The sequence below is a fragment of the Balaenoptera musculus genome, chromosome 9 (genome assembly GCF_009873245.2).
Source record: "Balaenoptera musculus isolate JJ_BM4_2016_0621 chromosome 9, mBalMus1.pri.v3, whole genome shotgun sequence".
Classification (NCBI taxonomy): domain Eukaryota; kingdom Metazoa; phylum Chordata; class Mammalia; order Artiodactyla; family Balaenopteridae; genus Balaenoptera; species Balaenoptera musculus.
In genome coordinates this window covers 33,442,255-33,465,872 of record NC_045793.1, presented here as the reverse complement: position 1 = coordinate 33,465,872, position 23,618 = coordinate 33,442,255, and the positions used below count along the sequence as shown (strand labels likewise).

The window sequence follows — 23,618 nt, the reverse complement described above, 5'->3', positions numbered from 1 at the left end:
GAGTGCCTACTATGTGCTAGGCACAGTTCTGGGAGCTTGGGCTGCTGTATCAGTGAACAAAGCAAAGATCCTGCCTGCCTCGAGGAGTTTATGTTCTAGGGGGGGTAAGCCAAGCATATTATAATAATGATAGTTATTAGTAATAATAGTAGAAAACAGGATCAGAAAAGGAGCTGTTAGTGGTTTTGTAGAGGAGGTGGCATTACAGATATGACGTGAAGGATGGATAGAAGATTTGAAGGGGAGAATGGGGTGACAGGCATTTCTGGCAAGAGAGAACCTCCCAGCAGAAATTCAGAGGTCAAGGACACAAGAGACTGTGCAGATTCAACGTGGCCGAGGCAGAGGGTGTGTGTTAGGCAAAAAGCACGGAAAGAGAGGTTGGAGCAACAGGTCAAAGAGTCTTCCTGCCTTGCTGCAATTTGGATTTTATTCCATGGTGGGTGGTGAGCCAGTCCAGATTTCTATTCAGGGAAAAATATGTTGAAATGATAAATCTGGAAGAGTGGCTTGGGGCAGGGAGGTATCTTGAGGCTGTTGGATTAGTCCAGGCAAGAGATAATGAGTAGAGACAGAAGTAGGACAAATACAGGATGGGTTGAAGAGGAAGAATCATTAGGTCTTGGTGACTCACTGAATTAAAGGGTGAGTTGGATGGTGGGGAGTGTCAAGTAGGAAAAGACTGAAAACTGTTCATCTGGTTCAACAATAAGGAGGTAACTCGTGCCTTTTGATGAGGGCAGCTTCAGTGGAACAATACGGATGGGTGCAGTGGATTGAAGAGTGAACAGGAGGAGAGGCCAGGTGATGATAGAGTGTGGGCAGTTTGCAAGAAGCTTGGTGATGAAGTGGACAGAAGAGCAGAGCTGCAAGGAGTGATGAAGCTGAAGGTGGAACTTTAAGGTGATTTCAGGCCATTACGTTGATTGGTGGTTTGCTATGCAGCAGGAGTTACCTGATACATTGTGTAGGTTTTCATTTATATAAAGTACAAAAGTGGGGAAAACTAGTCTGTGCTATTAGAAGTCAGGGTAGTGATATCTCTTGGGGAGGTAGTGAAAAGGGGCCTGAAGGAGGCTTCTGGAATACTGTTCTCTTCAGGTTCCTGATCTGGGCACATGTTACCTGGGGGTGCTCATTTGAGACAGTTCACTTAGCTGTACACATGTGGTACATGCACTTTGCTGGATGCATTTTATATTTCAATAACAAGAAGAGAAGGGGGAGGGGAAGGAGGGAGAAGAGCAGGAGGCAGCAGCTAAGGCCACAAAGACTTGGAAGAGTGTTGGCTGCAGCTGGAGGGCAGTGCTCAAAGGGGACAGTGGCAGGAGATGAGCCAGTGACGTGTGCAGAAGCTGCCTGTGAAAGGCCGTGTGTCACAGGTCAAGGGGTTTACGTTTTAACCAAGGGCAGAGGAATGCTATTGAGAGTTATTACACAAAAGGGAGACGTGATTTGACTTGTATTTCAGAAGAATCACTATGGGTGACTGGATTGAAGGGGGCCAGGGTGAAGGCCAGGAGACAAGTTAGAAACCAATAAAGCACTCTGGGCAGGACACGATGTGGCCTAGATGGAGACAGTGGTAGTGGGAATGGGAGAGGTTAACGGGCTCGAGGGAAGCTGAGGCGGCTGCACCTCAGGACGTGGTGATTGACCAGACAAGTGGCTGAGAGGATGAGGGGAGTGGAGAGGCGCCCCCAGGCTTCCGGCGGGAGTGCCGGGGTTTACGCGGGGGACATTCCCTGAGGTGGGGGACACCTGGGCGGGGCAGGCTCTGGGGAAAGATAACGAGCTTAGTTTTCAGCATGTTGAGTTGGCTGTGACTGTGTGCCACACAGGTAGGAATGGTCACTGAAAATCCTCTCTGGGACTCAGGAGAGAGGTCAGGATGGAGACGCCGATTAGGAAATCTTTGGCAGAGGTGGCAACTGAAGCCTTGGGTGTGAATGAGACCCCTAGGGGGTGTGAAAAGTGCTCTCACCTGCCATCTCAGAGGTAACTGAGTTTTGACCTTTTATGTGTTTTGTTCATAAGCCCTGCGCATCAATAAGTATTCCTCACTTCCACTGATATACATTTATCAGAATATAAATACATTACCATGCAATTAGAATTCTTTATCCCCTTTGGGGCTATGGGGCCCAGGGCCCAGGACAGGGAGGTCAAATGTCTCATTCCTGGATCAGGCTGGGGGCCTTTTACTGACATCGAACTCCGTGGTCTTTCCCCGGCGGCTTGCAAGCCTAAGGACGTCGAATCTTGTGGTCTAACTCAGCCTGGACTAATGGTCCTGGTGGGTTTTGTCCCCCAAATGCAGCAAACTGAACTAGACTCCAACTGAACAGAAGGTTGTCCAGTGAAGTGGCCTCAACACCATCCAAACTCTGAGGGGAGCAAAGCGATGGCCGCTGGCAAGAGCTTAACTAGGAAGTGGTTTCAGAAAAGGAGACAAAGACTCTGGCACTGAGCTCTCTCCGCAGTTCAGTGTTCAGCTACACAATGCTGGAATTCACGATGAATCTGAACCTACCACTCTCCACTGGCTGCCCAGACAGGGCATAATGAAGGCCCAGAAGAAAATGTGAGGCGGGTTTTTGAAGGTTGAGAGCCACTGATGTGAGAAGGCTGTGGGGTGGCAGCCTGGAGCAGCAATGGCCCCCCCGAGGGGTCAGCGGCACCAGGATGGGAGGACGAGGCTGCCTAGTGAAGGACTACAAACTGGCCCTGCTTTGGGGTTTGGATCTCATTAGATCTGATGACAGACTGCAGGGAGGAAGGGCAGTTTTGACACTTGCTGCCATTTGAGCAGAATATAGAGCCATTTCATCAAAACCCTGAAAAGAGAGTTTGCCAGAGTGCAGAAGCTACACAAAACTTGTTGGTTTTGCTTCCTGTATTGAAATTATAATAAGGACTCATTATTATTGATAGCAATAGGGCTCTACTGTCTTAGGGACTTCCCATTAGTGTTTGCAAGACAGAAAACATCACCATCACTATTATTCTTGAAATAAAAAGAATCAAGACTATACATATATATATATATATATACACACACACATATATATATATATATATACAAGATTATACACATATATGTGTATGTGAGAGACAGAAAGAGAGAGAGAGCGCTCACATGTGCTTTATGAAAAGGAGCCACTGAGTTTTATGACCTGGCTCCTTGTTTAGTTCTGAATATTTGCGACATATACTTTTAGATCTCTTTTTCTAAATAATATACCAGCTAATTAAGTAATGAGTCACTCATTAGATGATCTGATGATCCCACCTAGGCCATAACAAGAGCCCTGGGGAAATAAAGCCAGCTACACCTACCAGAAGAGCCAGTTTTCACATTTTCAAAGCCAGATAGAGCTGAAGTTCTTCTATCCTTTCTTTTCTTCTCTTTTTTCCCCTCTTCTTTCTTTTTTCCCCCTCTACCTTCTTTTTTATCCCCTTTCTCTCCTTTTTGTTCATAACCGGGGCCAATATTTGTGGAGCACTTACACAGGCCAGGCCCTGTGAGAAGCCTTTGCCTGCATCATCTCATTTAATTCTCATAAGTGCTTATGAAGTAGGTACTATTATCATCACTGTTTTGGAAATGAGGAAACAGAAGGTCAGAGGGGTTAAGTGACTTGCCCGAGATCACACAGCAAGCAGGTGGCAGGGTCAGGATTTGGAGAAGCCTTGTCTGACTCCAGAGATGGAGCTCTTGACCTTGTGATTTGGCCTCGTGTCCCGCCAGGCCCCAGAAAGCAGGCTCACGTGTAACAGTATGTGATCAGTGCTTTAGCAGATTTCCTGTTCTCTCCCTTCATTATTTTATTAACTGAAGAACTCACAAAGGTCCTGACATATAACTCTTTTGGAGGGGACCTTTTCCTCCAATGCATGATATGCCGTAGACAATTAGGACACCCGAAGTTTTGTGAGAAAGTGAACAAGGCTTGTTAACATGGTATTTGTAGCTTACACTGCATTTTTCCTGTACTGATATTCCTGTTGGATTCCTGTCACCTTTTTGAGGAATGAGACAGACTAAATACTTTGCAATACCAGAATGCACATCTCCAAAACACACGTGCTCCCAAGTTGGTTCTAATATATGTTGCTGATGTGGCAGCGACTGAAGACTCTGGGAGGAACCGTCCCTAAACAGAACTCTCTGGTTCAGGAAAGCCTATAGCACCAATGTGCATCTCACCAAAAATGAAATGGCATAGCTCGATCGCTTACCTAACTCTTCTCAGACTTCATTCTAAGATTCTCTGCGCCATTTCCAAATGCCTAATTGATCGTTATGGGTCAAATATTTGCATCATACAATATCTACAAAGCCTGTGTGGCTGGCTTTAAAAATACTTCAAAGGAGAAATTTTAAAAATATTTTTGAGTAATGGCCCTAATATTAGTCTCCCCAATTGATAGGTTAAATGGATAAACAGATATTTAGATGCTTCAGATTTAACATGTTTATTTAAAAGATCATTTATATTGCTTTATAATGTTATTTCTTACTACACTTTGATTTACTCAGTTCACTTAAGAGAAGTGACAAGTTGGAAGCTCTTCTCCCTGACTTCCCTTTGCTTTAGGTTTGTGAAGTGTGCCCAGATGTGTGACCTGCCTGGGTACAGATCCCAGTCCCCAGACACAGTGGTGCAGACTCAGGCTCAGTGGACCCAAACCTTCATCTATCATCTTCATACCGCGCTGTCATCAGATCATCGGCCTAGAGTCAGTGCCCGTAAAATCCGGGCAGTCTGTAACCATGGGAAGGTACGGGTTCCAGCCAGATGAACCTCTCTCCTCCCACAGGTGTTTTCCTCACCCTGATTCACACAAGAGCTCACATATGCATGGGAAAAAGATGAAGAATCAGAGTTTCTAAATCACGTAAGTTTGGGACCGACCACATAATGCCCCTTTGGTGAAGCAGTGCTGAGGGAACTTTACAGAATCAAGCATCCCATCCCCACAGCTATAAAATTAATGGTGGAGTCAGGGTTCCCAGCGCAAAAACACTTCTGTCTCCCCTGACATGCATCTTCTTGACAGCAGAGGAGGATGGAGGGCTTTTGCTAATAGTTCCCAGACCCACACCTCAGGGACCTGGGGAAAGGGCACTCCCTCTTGCGCTCGCTTGCTCTCTCTCTCTCTCTCTCTCTTGCTCGCGCTCTCTCTCTCTCTCTCTCTCTGGATGGGCCTGTATCTTTGGAAATTCCTGCCACTCCAGGCTGACGGAAGCCCATATGTTGACCGTTAGGGCATAAGGCAAGATTCACTTAAGCCCGTCATCCAATAGGCTGTTTCTCCTCTGGCTGACTTACACGTTGTCATTCACAACACAGATTTATTGAGGGAAGAAAAGAATGTTAAAGAGCAAATGTTAGAGACCGCACATTCATCTACTTGGAAGGCTTCCCCCTTCCTCGCATCAGTGATTGCAAAGCTAAAGCGGGGAAGGACAAAGTCTCTCCACTTATCTCAGAGGGTTTTACTCAACATTTTCATAATAACTAGGACAGGTTTGACTGGCACAGGAAAGCATGTCCCATTAAATTAGCAAATCCTATCGTGGAATTAAAGTTGTTGAGGTTAGACGTGTCAAGGTTTTCCATATCTGGCACTAGCTAGCCTACCCAAGTTCATTTCCCACTGCCCTCCACCCGTGTCCTCTAATCAGGCCGTCTCCTGAAGAGACTTTCTGATGTCACAGCCGTGTAGACTGTTTGCTCATAAGAGTTACTCTCATCTGCTGCACTGGACTTTCCTCGAACTCCTTTAGATTGAAAGTCTTCCCATCCTTCAAGATTCAGGCCTGCTTCAGCACCTTTCATAGAGCGCTCCGTGGCTGCTCCAAGCCCGCCTGGACCACCTTCCTGAGTCCTATAACGTCAGCACGTCAGCCAGTAGAGCTCATACACTGTTTTGAAATGTTTGATGATTTCTCATGCATCTTGCTTCCCAAGGACAGCATTAGGCCTTATATTTCTTCTATATACTGCATAGTGCTCAGGTGGTCAACATATACTTCCTGATTTATTAAATATTAAAATCAGTTCCTTAAAAATTAAGATCAGCCTTCCCTTGCCAAAGGAAGGCACACTTCTCCAGGGAGGGGTTACCCAGTCCCCAGGCACTATGGGAGAATAGACTAGCTAAAAGCCAGGTTTTTACTCAAATTATCTCACTTGATACACAGAGAATATATACAAGAAATGTGGCACATTTTTAAATGACAGAAATTCAAAATGACAACTTAAGAGAGTCTGTGGCATCAAGTTCAGGTTGTGTTATTGCAAACTTAGAGTAAGATTAATGAACAATTCATTCATTCATAATTGAATCATGGGAACCTTAGGAATTTCTAGGTGAAATACATATCTTAAGAGACCCTGAGAAGTTAATTTGCCCAAGACTACCCAATTAGTAATCAGTAGAAATAATAATAGGTAGCACCAAAATCTCCTAGTCTATAATACAGGGCTCTTTCCCTAGGAATATGAAATTTGCATATTTTAAAAAGGAGATTTACCACACTAGCACAAAATAGGTTTCAGGGGGAAAGCTTAAAGGAAGTAAGCAAATACATTATTTTAAAGTACTTAAACATTCTTTTGCTTGCAACACATTAATATGGTAATTAGAGATAATTTTTTTCTATTTCCAAAAAAAGTAAAGGATGTCTATTTGGTAAATCCTTTGTTGTTAGTAGTTAAATTATGTCAAAGATTTCAAAATAAAATTTTTTTTTTCTGCAATTTTCTTTCTTTTGAAAGAAAAAAATTCCCTTTTTAAAAAAATTTTCACAAATTCCATCTGATTGTTACTTTCAACTAATTCAAATTAGGGTACTTTTTAGTGTATCCTAAAAGTATAGTAATTCTAGCAAATCTATATTCCAAAAGGTAATGCAGATTTATAGATCATGCCTATAACATAAAATAGCACTGGAGGTAAAAAGTATTTTGCTATGTTAACGATGAAATCAGATGAACTACCCAGTAATCCCACTGATAACAGTAAATGAAAAAGGCCCCCCCAATGAGTAAAAGAACTGAGTATGTGGTGGCAGCTAAAAGCAACAGAGTCTGCTGCTGCATTTATTTGAGACCTTTTATCTCATCCAAGGAAATGGGCAGCCAGCAGCATCTTAAGCTCTGTAAATGCCCCACTAATGCAGCTGAATATGAGGAAAAATTCCATTTAACACTTAAGCTTAAATGGGAATTTTCACAGGCTGTGTATTATAAAGTAATCAGTGATGAGTGAAGACGTGCTTAGTAATTACCTGTCAAAGGAAAGTAAAGTTATCTTTAAGCTATGACACTGCACCAATATAAGAATCCACCTAATATGATGAACATATTTTATGTTGTTTATAGCTTGCCATTTAATTCAATTCAACACATGTTTATGTACTAGATGCCAGGGATTCAGTGGTGAACAGACATATAGTTCCTGCCATCATGGAATCAGAATCCAGTGGGACAGACAGGAAAAATGGTGACTTAGAAGCTTCACCAGTACATTTTTCATATCATTCTCTCCTGTTCTAGCACTTTTGAGGTATCAGTTCATGAAATTTCTACAATAAAGCTCAACACAGAAAGGAATGAATAACTGATTCTTTACTTTTCAAAGTGACAAATGTAAGGTAAGACCTTGTAATAGTGCAATGGAGTGAGGACTGAAACCTAAGAAAATCACATTCCTGTCTAGGCAGGGTTCCCCAGCACCTAGCCTGAGTCTCCTTGCCTGCCACCCACCTGGCTCGTCCACAAGGACAAGGAGGCCTATGAAACCACGAGGGCAAGGACCAAGTGTGTCTACCTCATTTTCGCATTCCTGGGGCTTATCGTAGTTTCTGGCATATAGAAGAGGCTTAATAAATATTTGTTCCATGACGAGATGAGGGAGCTCAGGTGTCCTGGTGGGAATTGTACATTTAGTATCAAAACAAGGTCCACCCACTGCTATTGGCTGACATGGTGTTCCCTTGTTTTTCATCAGGTCACAAGCACAGCAGTCAGAGGTTCTGCAAACCAGACCACACCACAGGGCAGGTCTAGAACACCAAACTCTGTAAGCCGTGGTTGGAGTTGTGTGTTCCCATGGGTACTGAGCTGTTTGCTAAAGATGATTAATGTGGAAAAAACTGTGATACCCGAGGGAGGTCTTACATCGTTCACAGCCTGCAGCTCTCAGCCAGGTACAGGTAACCCCCGACGGTGAGAAAGTTCACTTCGAGCATTTCACTTTTACGAAAGACCTACACTGGTACCTGTTTTTTTGTTGTTGTTGTTAACTGGAAGAAATCCCAAGAGAATTTTCGCTTTTACAAAAAAAGGCGAAAAGTGAAAAGAGCGCTCAGCGTTTGTTTTTGCAGCAAGCTGTTAGAGAGGCAGCGCACACCTGAGCAGCAGGGGTGACCCCCCCCCCCCATCAAGCTCCCCAGGACCCACACAGCATCTCAGCATCAAGGCGCCATAACTTTGAAAGGAGTCTGTGAGGATTTGTGCTTTATCTCAATTTATCTTGTGCGTCTATTAGCAAGATGTGTCCTAAGGTAATTGCTTATTCGCTTTACGCCATTTCGGCTTACGAAAGGTTCCATGGGAAGGCTCTACTTCCGGACAGTGAGGGAAACCTGTATCGGGTTTTCAGCAACAAGTTAAACAACTGTTGAACTCCATTTGCTTTTTGTACTTGACTGGACAAGAGGCGGAGGGTTGCTTGTTTTCTACAGTGGGAGAAGAGACCTCAGGGTGACCTCTGGCCCAGGTCAGGGTTTTTACAAAATAACCAGTGAAAGTGGCCTGTGATTAGGTGCAGACGCTGCCCCGGAGAGGACAGCAGCATTCCTTAGTTAGCGATGCACCTATCTCTAACTTAAGGGTTTCTTTGATTTACAGATGCCTGGGGCAATAACCAGAGGAGATAACCACAGAACCACCCTTCCCAGAAAGCCCAGTTCCTAGATCTGCCCTCTCGTTTGGCCTGCAAAATGTCACATGCACAGCCTCACATGGCTGTACCTACTCTCCGAATCTCTGGGGAGTATTTATAGTTGAACATCAGAGCACTCACCTTCTTCAGTTGAAGACTGGGGGAAAATGTCTTTTGTTATTATTGTTGCCATAAGAAAATCTTCCTTAATCAGGTTTTGAGCTTATCATTTCTTAGGAGCAACTGAAGACATTAACACTCTGGAAGGGCTTGTCATTGAAAGGGGCTTCCAGGCAACCTGAGCTGGACATGGGTCAAGTCTCTCCACCTCCCACCTCCCTGCTTTGTGGGCACCTCATCCAATTATGTTCTGTGTCCTCGTGCTGCCTCTTTATTACACAGCCCCCCAGTCACTACCATCAAATTTCAGGAAGTAAGGTGAGAAAAGTATAGATTTGGGTTTTGACTTTATTTATTTTGTTTTGTTTATCACTTACAGGCCATGAAATCTTGGGCAAGTTAACTTTTCAGAGGCTCAGTTTCCTTCTCTGTAAATGGAGGTAACAGCTGTGAAGATTCAGAGAAAATACACATAAAGCTTGTAGCCCATGGCCTGATTCTCAGTAGGAATTCACCCAAAGTTCCCATCACCTTTCCTCACCTGAGGTCTGGGTCTGTTGTCACCCAGGAATACCCTAGGGTCTTGACTCACCCTTCTGTAATTCTCACCAAAATTCACTAGTCCTGGTATCACTATTTCAGGACTTCACTAAAGGGCTGACTTGCTGATCTCTGTCAAACTAATTCCAATGGAAGCTTTGATGGCCGAGATCATTTCAGTGTGCTATTCCCAGTAAAAGAGGGTTCCAGAAAATGCAGGGCCTTAATGTGAAAGGACACCCTCTTATACTGGGTAAGTCAGGGCAGGGATATTTTTGAAGGACATTTATTTAGAGCTCCTCAAATAAAAAGCTTTCTTTCCTTTGTAAGAGATCAGCTATTTAAAAAAAAAATCTCTCTGGATTTCTTCTTACCTAATACTTATGGGAAAATCAGGAACCATGGACTACCTAAATCATGGATTTTTCAAATTTTGATGTGCTTGAGTTTGAAAAGCATACAGAATCTCAGGGGTTTTCCTGAGATTCTGATTCAGTAGGTCTCTGAAGAGGCCCTCACTTTGGAAAATAGTGGACTAGACCTGCAGACTTTATCCACTCCACAAACCGAAATGACAAACAAGCCGGCTTACTTCAGTCAGATTATGAGCGAATTTGAACAGGCAGCAGGTGCTGACCAGCAAGACTAAAGTCTGCCAGTTCCAAATATCTATTACTTGACAATATTCAACCTGCTTACCACCACTGCTTTTCCAAGTGCTGACAAGGAGAAGGTGCCCAATCAGTTGAATATTAAATGTGCATGATATTTTTTTATAAAAAAAGCAAGATAAGACAAAATAACCGCAACACAGCAGAGTGGGTAGTTTGAGGTGTAATCTAGGGAAAAGTTAATATCGATTTTAATAGAGCAAGTGAATATATATATATGTTATTTGATTTAAATTTTACTGCAAACTTCTGACTTATCTTAGAGCCTGGGATACCTCTGATGGTAACCCACCTTGAACATGTTCCATTTACCAGAAAACAGGTCCTTCCTGATGTCGTGTGATCCTAGTGAGGGGAGAGACTCCCTCAGTGATGTCCTGACTCGTTAACTGTGAGTGCTTCTTTAACATACACCATAGGATGTTAACACTGACCCAAACAAGGGCGCAGAGCCCGGAGAAGGAATGCCACTGAGTTGGGCTCAGGAATCTCCCCTTCTCACAGGTCCCAGACTCTGTCACATCTCCCTGCCTCTACAATCAGAAGTTATGAGCTACTCCAGGAAGATTCCGAACCACACACTCTGACTGACTTGCTAGACTGCATTCTACAGAAATTTCCAGTAGAAAGTGGCCAGGAGAAAGCCTTGTCTTTACACAGACCAGCACAAGGCCCTTGGCAGCTATGCAAGCTGAAGGAGGCTGTCTCAGGGAAAATCTGCATCTCATACGTGTGCTATTTGTATGTGTTATTTGTCCAAATATGAACAATGAAAAAAATACTGTCAGCAATCCAAACTTTTCTCTACATGATATCAAATGCCCTGAATCATATTTTCACTAAAATAATCATCCAATGGTCAAGAGAATTCAAAAGAAATATTGCAAGTTTTCATGGATGACTCTGGCATTTTTCTAGGCAGAAAAAAAAAAGGCATTAAGTGTAGTTCAGACAATTTATGACTAACCTAGGCATCTTAGTGGAAATCTGATCTAAAACAATGGAACTGGCTACTTAAAAAATAATAAGGTGGCTCCTGGTTAATCAACACCAACCCAGAACCCAATTCACATCTTTTTAAATCAGAGAAGCTAAAATAAGCCTAAAATAGAGCAGAAATAAATTAGGAGAGGGGGTAAATTATATAGCCTCCCTCAGAAAGCCTGCACCTGCAGCAGTGTGCCCAGTGGCTGGTGCATTGGGAGGCAGAGTAAAATGGTTACAAGCGTGCGGAGACTCGGGCTCAAGTCCCTGCTCTGCCTCGTGCCCATCAAGAGACCTTGGGCAAAATCCATAGCCTGCCTGTCAGAGCCTCAGTTGCCCCTCCCAGGAAGTGGGATAATAACATACCCACCTTACTCAGTGAGAGAATGTAGATCAAGCCCTAACACGTGGCAGGTGCTGCAGATATGTCTGCTATTTTAGGATCGAGAAACAGAATTGTGTTCTAATACAGGCAGTAGAAAAAGCAAAGTGTGCAGGAATAACTTAGTATCCTGAAGAGGCAGCAGGGGTTTGATTCCAAATCTCCTTTGTGGGGAAGAGAAAGTAAGGTCTTTATTTCAATGACCATCTATGAAGCAGTTAAATGTTCATCAAGCATAACCATTTGCTTCACTGTGCAAACTGCTTCAATCCAAAAAACCAGACAAGGTGTCCCGAGGAAGCAGGTCCTCTTATGTTTAAAATGAGGTTTCTGCTTCACCAGGCCTTTCACATAATACATGCCCTGGGAGAAAGGTAAGGACAATTTGCAGTGTTAAGGTTAGGAGCACAGGCTGTGGGGTCAGACAGCTGGACACCCGTCCCCTCCAAGACCAATGAGATCTTGAGCTGGTCATTCACTTTTCTCATCTGTACAATAGGGATGATGATATCCAGGGTGCTTATCTGATCTCAAAAAATAAGATGTGAATTTGGTTCTTGGTTGGTGTTGATCAACCAGGAGCCACCCTCTTCTTAGTCTTTTTTTTTTTTTTCAGTAATCAGTTCCAATGCACTGATGTCATAGGGAGGCGCTAAGGATTAAATAAGACCATATGTGCAATGGTCTCAGCCCAGTACCTGGCACACAGGAGTCAGTGCATAGTTCCTAAAATGATCCTGATGTCATCAGCCCCATGCCCGTCTGAGTAGCCTGAGGTTAAGCAGCTAGTTAATGGCAGAGAGGGACCCAGACCTCTGGGACCCTCCTGTACCAACGCACAGGTTTCTTGGGGATTCAGCGAAACTTTGGCCTGACAGGTAGGATGACTTGTTAGAGGTCGCAAAGCATGTGAGGAATGCAGCAGGGCACAGCATCTGGCCCTTTCGCTCAGCAGTTATTAATCCAGAGGCTGCATGTACAAACTTGCTCCAGTGCTGCAAAGAATCAGCTCATCAAACCATGAAGGAAATTCAACCACTCGGGGACAAAGAAGAGGCTTTGGACTTCTTGTGACATTCCCTGGTAATCATGCCTCTTGGTCAGACCTGTGATAGGAGCTGCTGACGTCTGCACTGTTTTACTGTTTCCTTTGCAATTACTTTGGAATGAAAAACAAACTCAGAACTTGAATTCGAGGATGTTTTTCCTGGTAATGAATTCCCTTGCTTTCTACTAAGTCTGAAAAGTTGGCTTCAGCCAAGTTGGCTGTGGGCTCTCCATCACCTCCTCTCCACTGAGACTTGTACTCATTCTTATTTTGTACCAGAGTCTTTGCATGGACGGTACTAAGCAAGGAGTTCAGTGCTGACCGGGAGGGGCAAGAGGTGGAGGAAAGCACGTGTATAAAACCCACAGGTGGCAACAGCTGTGCTAAGGCTGACGGAGCTGCTCTTTGAGTGAGTTCAGGACAGAGAAGGTGCCGTCGTCAAGGGAAGGGTGTGGCTTTAATAAATGAACTGCCTCTTACGCAGCCCTCTTCCACTGCTCACCGACAGCTGAGCCAGTGGGGATGAATTCTTGCTTTCAAGTATTTGGCAACTTCTGAGCATTGTGGAAGGAGCAAGGGAGTGTGAAGTATGGAGGATTTCAGAACAGGCTAACTGTAAATCCCTGGGACCCTCTCCACAGTCACAGAGGTGGGATTTAAAGGGGCAGCAGATAGACCGCAAAGCTGTCCTCCTCTCAGCCTCAGGAGCACAGGAAAGATGCTGTGTTTCTCTACATATGGACATTAACCCACGAATTAGAGTTCTGTCCAGGCTGAAGAATTTTGCTAATCTGCATACGTTGACTTTTTGCCATGTGCATTCTTGTTGGGTTCCCATTTCTCCAGAATCTGCACATTATCAACTGGTTTCTCCAGGTGCTTAGGAGAGCTCTCTGTGCACTTTAAATATGAATTATAAAGAACCTGAGCATTGAACCTGAAGGCAGCAGACTGCGCTTATAGGATTGGCAGGCGGAAAATACAGAACTTTGCATTTAAATTTTAACTCTGCATTTAAATTGCAGAGTGCTGATTGTTGGAAGAATTAGGTGCTGTGAATAAAGTGTTTTGAACTTACCTGCATCTCGGTCCCGGATACAGTAGTCTGGAGAATTCTCAAAATACACGAGGTCATTTTTCGTCGGCTTTTTAAACCTCTTGTTAGCCACAGTGAAACCAGTGCCATCCTGGTTCATGACAACTTGGATGGCTCCGTTGTACTTCCTCCAGAGATAATCGCCCGTTTTTCTGAAGTCGGCCATGGCCAGCCAGCAGGTCCTCAAGGTACATGAGCCGCTCACGCCATGACACTTGCACTCCTGTTTCAAGAACCGCTTTACAGCCTGTGGGAGAAGACGGGCAAGTTCAGTGGAGGCAGACTCCAGCACGTACATGTGAAGGATGTGAAAAAAATGTATATATATGTATAACTGAATCACTTTGCTGCACAGTAGAAATTAACACAACATTGCAAATCAACTATACTTCAATCAAATAAGTTTTTTTAAAAAGGGAAAAAAAAGAAGTGACCAAAGACCCAGGAGCCTGGGGCTCAGGACTGGGAGATGTTGGGGTCATTTGCTGGTCTCTTCAGCCATACCACACTGCAGCAGGTGGCGGGGGGCAGCGCCTGACTGCGAACGAGCTTCCCTAGGGGGATAACAAAAGCCCCACTAATTTGAATTTACTGGGGTATGAGACCAGCTTGAAGAATGAGGGAATGAATTAGAGTATTTTCTAAAAAAATATAGCTTTACTATCAATATATTGGAAATGTATACTATTACTCAAATTAACAAAGTAATCGCTAAGCCCGTTTTCTTTCAATAAAACAATAATAGTGATTGTCCCTATTTCTGAGGTGCTTTCCATGTTCTGGGCATTGTGATAATGCTTTCTGGACTCTATCTTGATGACCCTGATCTTCACAACAATCCTGTGCTACAGTACTTATTTTGCAGTGATTGAGGAACAAGACTTACAGAGGTTAAAGCACTCGTCCAAGGTTACACAGCTGGTATAGGACAGAGTCAGGGTACACTGGCAAGTCAGTTGGTGACCCTCAGGGTGACATTAAATTTGGGAGATTATCACTCAACTTTGGCCAAGTTATTCAGCTTAGCAGACAGGGCTGGGCTCGCTCTGTTCTTTCGTAGAGAGGAAGCAGAGGCAAGGGGGATGATTAGGGGCTCCCTCATCAGATACCAAAAGCACAGTGACACTCAGAAAGGCAGTGGGAGAGACGGGCCTTGGAGATCTCAAGTCTGAGCCTTTGGTCCTCCGCTCAGTCATGGAGCAGAGGAGGAGAAACCTGCCTTTTGAGGGTCCCCATCCTCTCTATTTGCATGTCCAAGACAGAGGGTATCTAGGGTGGGGGGCACAGGCAGAAGGGGAATGAAACCCCTTGATGACATTATTCAAGGTGGTACTAGGAACAAAATTCTTAGGGTAACGCATTGAGAGACCTATTTCTAAGAACTTGGAGGTGGTAGTTTGAACCTTGCTCAGCCCACTCCCTAAGGTTCTGGCATAATTGGTCTAGCTATGGGGTACGGATGGGTGGCTCCAGAACGCAGCCCAGGTGGCGCTCCCTGCAGCGCCCTAGCTCACCCTCCACCCCACTCCACAGAAACCAATGTTCCAGGCTGCCTCTCCCTCCGCGGGGCCTCACCCCAGGTAACTCTGCCCTGGTTTTTCCTCTTCCACAGACTCAGTCTCTGAACAAGGCTGTAGTATCAATAGGACTACGTGTGCAGAAACGTTCATCACTCCAGAAGGTCAGACCCACAAAAGCATTCTAAAAGGAGCCAAGACAGCATGGCGGCTCCACAGTTGTGCCTTCACTCATCCCCTTCCCAGCTCAGGCCTTGGCACCACACGTTTCCCGCTTTGCCCCTCGTGGAGGACTGTGCCCTGTTACATTTGAAGTCTGTCCTCTTCAGGATGAGCCAGCTTTGGAGGGAAGGACAGAGAAGGAAGCAGGAGAAATGGCATTAGTTTGGTCTCCCAGGTCCCAGGGATCTTTAAAGGATTTCTTAGAATGAACTCCTTTTCTGGAACTACACTCCCCATAGGGCCCCCACCCTGCCTCCCTATCTTTATATTCCAGGTGTTTGGTATGAGGCTCACCGGGTGACTTGGACAGCAGGCCTCTGCCAGAGAAACACCCCTAGGAGGGCCGTCTTGGCTCCCCCAGTCTGCCCCATTTGGGTCACCTGTCCGGGAGCCCTCTGTCCTAAGATCTCGATGGTGCCACGCAGAACTCACTCCATGCCAAGCGCTTGGGAATTGACTATGAATGCTCATTCTTCAAAGCTTATTCCTTTAAAACCTGGGTTATTTACTCATAAGTAATACCCCTAGATATAAAAATAACAGGAAATATTACTTCCCTTTCTTTGTAATACTAAGTTTCCAGGTTGCAAAGTTCGAACTTGGTAACTGAAGGGTTTGCATATTAATTTAAAATATGCAAATGGCAGGGTTTGCATATTAATTATTTGATTAACTGAAGGGTTTGCATATTAATTTAAAATACACCTTGTGAGTCCTTATAAATACACACGGCAGTGGCCGTGGTACACCCTGTCGATCATCATCATCATTCACTGTTGAGTGGCAGCAGCCGCTTCCCTCTTCTTTGCTAACTTCTGTTCAGGTGTTGGGCAGCCATGTGCTTCAGAAGTGGCCCGGCTTCTCTCTGACCCGGAGCAGCTCAAATCAATAATACTAATTGCCACTGATTTTTTTTGGCAGAGGGCATGTGGTGATTCAATTTGGGCCAATATGATGTTAGGAATAATCTGTTGGGAGGCTTGTAAGAAAGGTTTCTTCACTCTTTAAAAGGGGAGAAAGTCCTTTTCCCTGTCTCTGGATGCAGCTTTCTGCAGCAGCCCACTTGGGACACGAGGCAGCCAATGCAGGACAAGCAACAAGCTGCAGACGGCAGTCTGGAAGGACAGAAGAACTGGGTTCTGGAGGGTGTTGCTGAACTGCTTGAATGAACCCACTGTGGCCCTGCCCTGCCTCCAGACTTCTCGTCATCCAAGATATTAAGTTTTCCTCATTATTTAGTGTCCCTGGGGTCTGTTACTTATAACCAAAAGTATTTCCACTGGAACCATGGTCAGTTCTTTTTTTGTTTTTTTTTTAAACATCTTTATTGGAGTATAATTGCTTTACAATGGTGTGTTAGTTTCTGCTTTATAACAAAGTGGATCAGTTATACATATACATATGTTCCCAAATCTCTTCCCTCTTGCATCTCCCCCACTCCCACCCTCCCTATCCCACCCCTCTAGGTGGTCACAAAGCACTGAGCTGATCTCCCTGTGCTGTGCGGCTGCTTCCCACTAGCTATCTATTTTACATTTGGTAGTGTATATATTAGTCCATGCCACTCTCTCACTTTGTCCCAGCTTACCCTTCCCCCTCCCCGTGTCCTCAAGTCCATTCTCTACGTCTGCATCTTTATTCCTGTCCTGCCCCTAGGTTCTTCAGAACCATTTTTTTGTTTGTTTTAGATTCCATATGTATGTGTTAGCATACAGTATTTGTTTTTCTCTTTCTGACTTACTTCACTCTGTACAACAGACTCTAGGTCAGTTCTTGATTGTGGATTAATCATGGGCTTGACAATTAACCAAGGGGGAAAGTGAGACACCTTCTCTGGTACTGGGTTTGCTTGCATCTCCAGGCCCCATTCCTAACACACAGTCCGGGAAGTGCTCAATCACACCTGGGTGCTACCTCCACCTCTTCTATGTCACAGGTTTGCAGACTTGAAATTCAAACCCTTAACCTTGAAGAGGGCAATACCCCACTGCATCAGCGAAGCAGAGGGAAGGGACCTAAGCCTAGGCGGCCTGACTTAGACAGTAGTTGAGGTAAGAGTAAGAAATGGGATGGAGAAGCTCACAAGGTTGCCTAGTCTGGAAGAATTCCAATATTCAAATGTTGTAATAACATTATCATAATACGTACCACATATTGAGTACTGCACTATGTGCCAGGCTCCGCCCATTATCTTACCTAATTACCATGATTAGGCACAGCGGGTTATTTTTCCCACGAAACCCGGGATCAGTGAGGAAAGTAAAATTCCCCAGAGTCACCCAGCTAGACAGAGGCAGACTAGGATGTGAATCAGATATGTCTCACTCCCAGATCCATGCTCTTTCTAAAAACACATTTAAAATCTTCATATAAATTGCACTGTTTTTCTCAACTTTTGAATTGTGCATACTCTGCTTCCCTCTATCCTTTTGAATAAATCAAGAATTAAATGAATAATATTAGAGACCTATTACAATGGGACAGAAAAGAAGTAGAGAGAGATATGGGGAGGAATTACATTGCATCTTCCAAACTAATTGTCATCAAAAATCTATGAAACAGGCCATTCACAGGAGAAATACAAAGTACTAACAAAGAGACAAAAAGATGTTCAACTTCACTAGTAGTCAGAGAAATGCAAACTGAAGCAATGTAACACCTTTTTTTTTCTTTGCCTAGCAGGTTAGCAAATAGTAAAAAGATTGATAATTTGATAATACTTGGTGTTGGTAAGAGTATGGAAAGGAGATGCTATAACAAACTGTTGGTGAGAATGTACGGTATCCTCTGACCTTGCGATTACACTCTGGAAATATCTGCGCAAGTTTTGAAGGATGCACACCCACATGGATGTTCGCTACAGCATAATTAGCAATAGCAAAATATTAGGGAAAAACCAAATGACATCAACAGGACAAGGGTTAAGCAAATTATGGTATGTGCTTAATAAAGGAATATGACGTGGTCTTTGATTAATGATGTAGATCATTCTTACAATATAAAAGGATGTCAGATGAAAAGCAAAATGCAGAACAGTATATGTGGTATGATCCACTTTTTAAAGGCCTGCGTATGTGTGCATACACAGAGAAGAAGGAAGGGAAAGAATGTTCATTTACAATCTGGCTGCCGTTTGAGGGGCTGCTTGACCTGGAAAGAGTTAAAAAAACAAAAACAAAAAAAACACAGGAATTTGGGGATTGTTCTCTGGCACCTAGAGAGAGAAGAGCAGGGGTTCTCCTTCTGGATACACATTAAAATCACCTGGGGACCCTTTCCGTCACAGAGACCCTGGCCTCTCCCGGAGCTGAATATACCAGAACCTGCCCTGGGGGTGGGGCCCAGCCTTGATGGTACTTCCGGTCTCAGGTGCTTCTAATACGCAGCCAGGTTGAGAATCAAGTCCACACCCGGGAAAGCAGCGGAGGAAGGAAGGAGCCTGCGCACCACGGCCAGAGTCCGGGGCCCACGGAGGGCCGGAGCAGGTGAGAAATTCTCGTGGAGGGGTCGGTCTTAGGACTTAGGTCCTAGGAACTGGGATATCTGATGACTGAATTAGAAGTTGTGTCCTACCCTATGTCTCCAAAATGTTCTTACCTCCAGGGAAAATTTCCCACAAGCAGCAGTTTGCGCTAGTGCTGCTTTGGAGGGCACGAAAGATGGCGACCAGTGGAGTAAAAGCCAAGCGCTCTCAGAGAGACAGGTTGTAGTGGAGGGTCCTGCCCGGAGGGCCGCTCCCCCGGGGTCTCGGGAGGCGCTGGCTGAGGGGCTGGTGGGCTTCCGCCGCAGGCCGCAGACCTTTTATTTGCACCTTAAAGGAAATGAGCGAACGAAGCGGTCGGGGGTGGGGGGGGGGGGGACCTGGAGACATACATCCCAGGCGCTGCCAGTCTGGGGCTTTTTTGTGTTTGTTTGTTTTTAATTATTACTTTCAAATTTTAAAATTAAAGAACTGTGTGCGCATGATTTGAAAAAATCAAATAGTCCGGAAAAGAGAGTGAAAAGCAATAGCCCTGTGCTGTACCCTCTCCTCTTATCTCCCCTCCCGGTCTGCACGGCACAGCCCCAGAGCGGTCACTTTTAATGCCTTCTGCCCTTGTGGTGGTTCCCCAAATGTCTATACGACCAGTTCTGTGCTAGCTGACCGCCAGCTTTGTGAGAAACAGAGGAAGACATCCCATCCTCCAGATACTATACGGACATCCACCAGAAAATTCTCTTCATAACTAAACAAATCTACAGTGACAGTGCAGTGAATGGAGCCCTCTGGAGAGGGGCGCCACGCACGGTCGGCACAGCCGAGTCCGGCAGCTCTGCCAGTCACTCTGTTTACGTATCGGTCAACATTAGATAGTTCCTGATAGACTTCTTCTTATGGGGGGGTGATAACGTAATTCACACCTCATTTCCCTCACCCCAGCTCCCAGCATGGTTCTGTGACGGTTGGTTCTGACGATCTCTCCAACTTCGAGGAGCACCCTTACACCTTTTCTAGTTCCAAAAGTTACTGGTGCTCTTTCTTATGAGACAAGGATATTTGCAGCCCCTCCTTCCTCCTCCCCTTCTTCTTCCCAGTCTCCGTCAGCAGGGCCTGTCCTTTTCTTTCTTTCTTTTTTTTTTTTAGGATTACTAATAGATTTTGCTGTTTTTACTTTTTGTTTTGAAATGATTTCAAACTTACAGAAATGTTGCAAGAATAGTACAATGAACTCTTCACTCAGATTTGCCAATTACTAAATATTTTGCCCTATTTGGTTTGTCATTTTCCACACACACACACATACACATGCACAGAGAGAAAATAGTCTAGATACATAAACGTCTTATCTTATGTGTGAGAGTAAATTGTAGACATGGCATCTCTTAACCCTGAAATACCACAATACTATTATCAAAGTCAGGAAATTTAACATCTTTGGTACAATACTATAATCTACATACCTTCTTCAAATTTTGCCAGTTGTCCCAATAATGTCTGCTCCTGCGCCCCACCCCCCCACCCCCCCGCAAGCTCGCTCCTCCTCCTCCCCCCTCGTTCTCATCCTTCCTCTCCTCCTCCTCCTTCTTCTAAGAGCTATTGTTTTCTCTGGTCCAGGATCCAGCCCAGGATCACATGTTGCACTTAGTTGTCATGTCTCTCATAGTCTGGAACAGCTCCTCAGCCTTTCTTTGTCTTTCATGACATTGATTTTATTCATTCATTCATTCATGTATTAAGTACAGGGCCTGTCCTTTTGTGGTGACAAACACGAGAGCATTACAATTCTGTAACAATAGTTAAGTCTCTCATGGTATGTCTAGATGTTGAATCTAAAAACTCAAAACAGTAAATATGGATGTCAAACAGTTAACTGCATAACCAAGGACTGCATTTTATAATCTCTGATCCAATAGCATAGCCTCTGTGCTGAAGAAGAATGTTGCTGGAGTGAAGGTTGGCTTTTTCTCACTTTACTTGCTACCAAGTGCGTTTACTGTAACCTAACGTCTTCCACTCTCAGGCTCATTCCAACTGTTCCATTACTTCCCCTCGTTTCCTGGGGGTTCCATGGTCCTGCATCTTCTTAGTCCTGTCTGGACACAGCTGGGATCATGCCCTCCTAGGTGGACACTCTGCTCTGCCAGATGCCATGTTTTCTCTTTTTTTGGTTCATTCCTTCTCTTCGCTGCAGCCCCTTCTTGAGTAACTCCTTCAAGGCGCATGGGGGATGCATTTTCTGAATCTTGCGTGTTAAGATGTCTTTATTGAGCCTTCACACTTGGCTAATAGTTTGGCTGGTTATAAAATTCTGGGTTGAAAATAATTTTCCCTCAAAACTGAAGTTATTGCTTCACAGGCTTTGGCCTCTAGTGTTACAGAGGGGAAATCTGATGTCTGGCTGATTCTCTGGCAACTGATTATTGTTTTCATTTCACTTTCCCACCCCCACCCCCTACATGAAAGGTTCTAGAAACCTTCCCTTATCCTTGGTGTTCTGAAATATCACAATGATATATTTAGGATTTTTTAAAAATTAGTCCTGCTCAGCCCTCAGTGGGCCCTTTTGATCTAGAAACTTCAGCACTGAGAGTTTTCTCTTAATATTCAACCCCCCCCCCCCCACACACACACTTTTTCAGTCTCTTTATGGCATTCTAATTAGTCAAGTTGCTGAACCTCCTGACTCAATCCTCCATGTCTCATATTTTCTCTTTTATAGTTTTAATACTTTCTTCCTGGCTTCTTGAGGAATAAATTCCATTAGACTAACACTCCTGGCTCTCTCCATCCCCTTACTCATTTCTCCCCAGGGTAGGACAACTGACTTATCCAACTGGTGAGTTTAGAAGAAGGAGCAGGGCTTATGTGCCTGGGTTCCTTCTCTTTGGCTTTCTCTTCCAAGTTCTCTCTTGTTCTCTAATTGTCACTTTTTCAAAGCATCCATTCTTGTTGTTCATGGATATTAATATCTTCTTGGATCTTCTTGGCTTTTAAAAAATTTTCTTCTCATCCCTGCCTGACTTACTGCTTTTTTGTTTGTTTGCTTTCTTTTACGCTTCTGAATTTAATCAAATATATGTTAATTCTTGGACAGTCTCTTCATATTTAAGAGTGAAGTCATAAAAAAGTATTTAGGAACTCTGGTTATATGATGGGGCTTGTGGACCAGAGGTTTGCTTTCTAATGAGTAGGTAGGACACTGGCTGTTCTGGAGACTCTAACTACAGAAAGCCTAGAAGGTTTGACACTAGACTTCCAGGAGTTATGCTTCAGGGTGAAGGGGAGGGGGTGGGGTTCTTTATGCCACCAATCGGTTTTTCAGTTAATCCCAATTTTCAGCCCTGTGCTTCTCTCCAGTGCTCATTTGTATCTGAAATTTTCTCAGGGTATCTTGGTTTCCACATTCCTCATCTGCTTTTGTCCCCCCGCCCCCCGCCATCTGCTTTTATTCTTCTAGGCTGAGGCTTCTCCATCCTGCTTTATGTTACGATTTCTTCATTCCCTTTCCACTTTCCAGAAATGTGTTGAGTTCTCTCATTTCTTTGACTATTCTCTTTATTGTTGATTTAAGCCATTTATATTCCATTACTATAATTTTAATGAGGTCTGAGGGAGGAAGGAAGAGGTGAAATAGTATATGTTCTGTCCACAGCCTTGAGTCCGATTGCACTTTGAAATGTTCTGGAAGGAGACAAGGATTGTGAGGGGAGGAAATGTTCTCATTTTATGAGACACGCTTCTGCACTGCTCAGTTTGTTACTTTTGTTTGTGTGAGTATTGTTTTTATAACAAAAAGAACTCAAAAAAGAATCGATTACAGTGACTTGCTGTCTCTCTCCAATGTGTGATGCTGAAAGCTTCTTCCAGAAACAGGCCTCAGCCCATGACACATTTAGGTCCCGTTTCCCACTTGGTCTCGAATCTTTTCTAAAGGCTCTCTGGTACCACTTCCTTCTTTGATTCTTGATGCGGACTGCTGTCAAGGTTCCATTTTCAACCTACTTCTTAGGCCCCTCTTTGTAAATTCTCACAGCCCTCATGGCTTTTTATATCCCCCAGGCGCCCAGCGCAATTCCTCATCAACCACCTCCCCTCACTATTTGCTTAATCCCACCAGTGTTTACTCTGTGGCATCTCATCACTAAACCTTTGCTCACTTGACATGACTACTTTTATTTTTTTATTTTTTAAATTATTTATTTAATTTATTTTTGGCGGTGTTGGGTCTTCGTTGCTGCGCACGGGCTTTCTCTAGTTGCGGCGAGCGAGAGCTACTCTTTGTTGCAGTATATGCAGGCTTCTCATTGCAGTGGCTTCTCTTGTTGTGGAGCACGGGCTCTAGAGCACAGGCTCAGTAGTTGTGGTGCACGGGCTTAGTTGCTCCGCGGCATGTGGGATCTTCCTGGACCAGGGTTTGAACCCAGGTTCCCTGCATTGGCAGACGGATTCTTAACCACTGTGCCACCAGGGAAGTTCACTACTTTTAAAAAGATGAATAAATGTGACTGCTAAGGACAGGAGTATTCTTTTGGCATTTAGCCTCATAGAAACCATTTTTAGCTTAATATAAAACTTTTCTCAATAAAAAATCTTCAGTAA

General features: G+C 44.2%; 1 protein-coding gene across 1 annotated transcript in view; it reads right to left on the bottom strand.

The window, feature by feature from the left end:
* The window catches only part of WNT2 (Wnt family member 2), a 43,705-nt gene that overhangs the window by 4,424 nt on the left and 15,663 nt on the right, over positions 1-23,618 (bottom strand). The window contains exon 4 of the mRNA XM_036862795.1: positions 13,782-14,046. Coding sequence (XP_036718690.1) covers positions 13,782-14,046 — 265 coding nt within the window. The remainder of the gene's footprint in view (positions 1-13,781; positions 14,047-23,618) is intronic.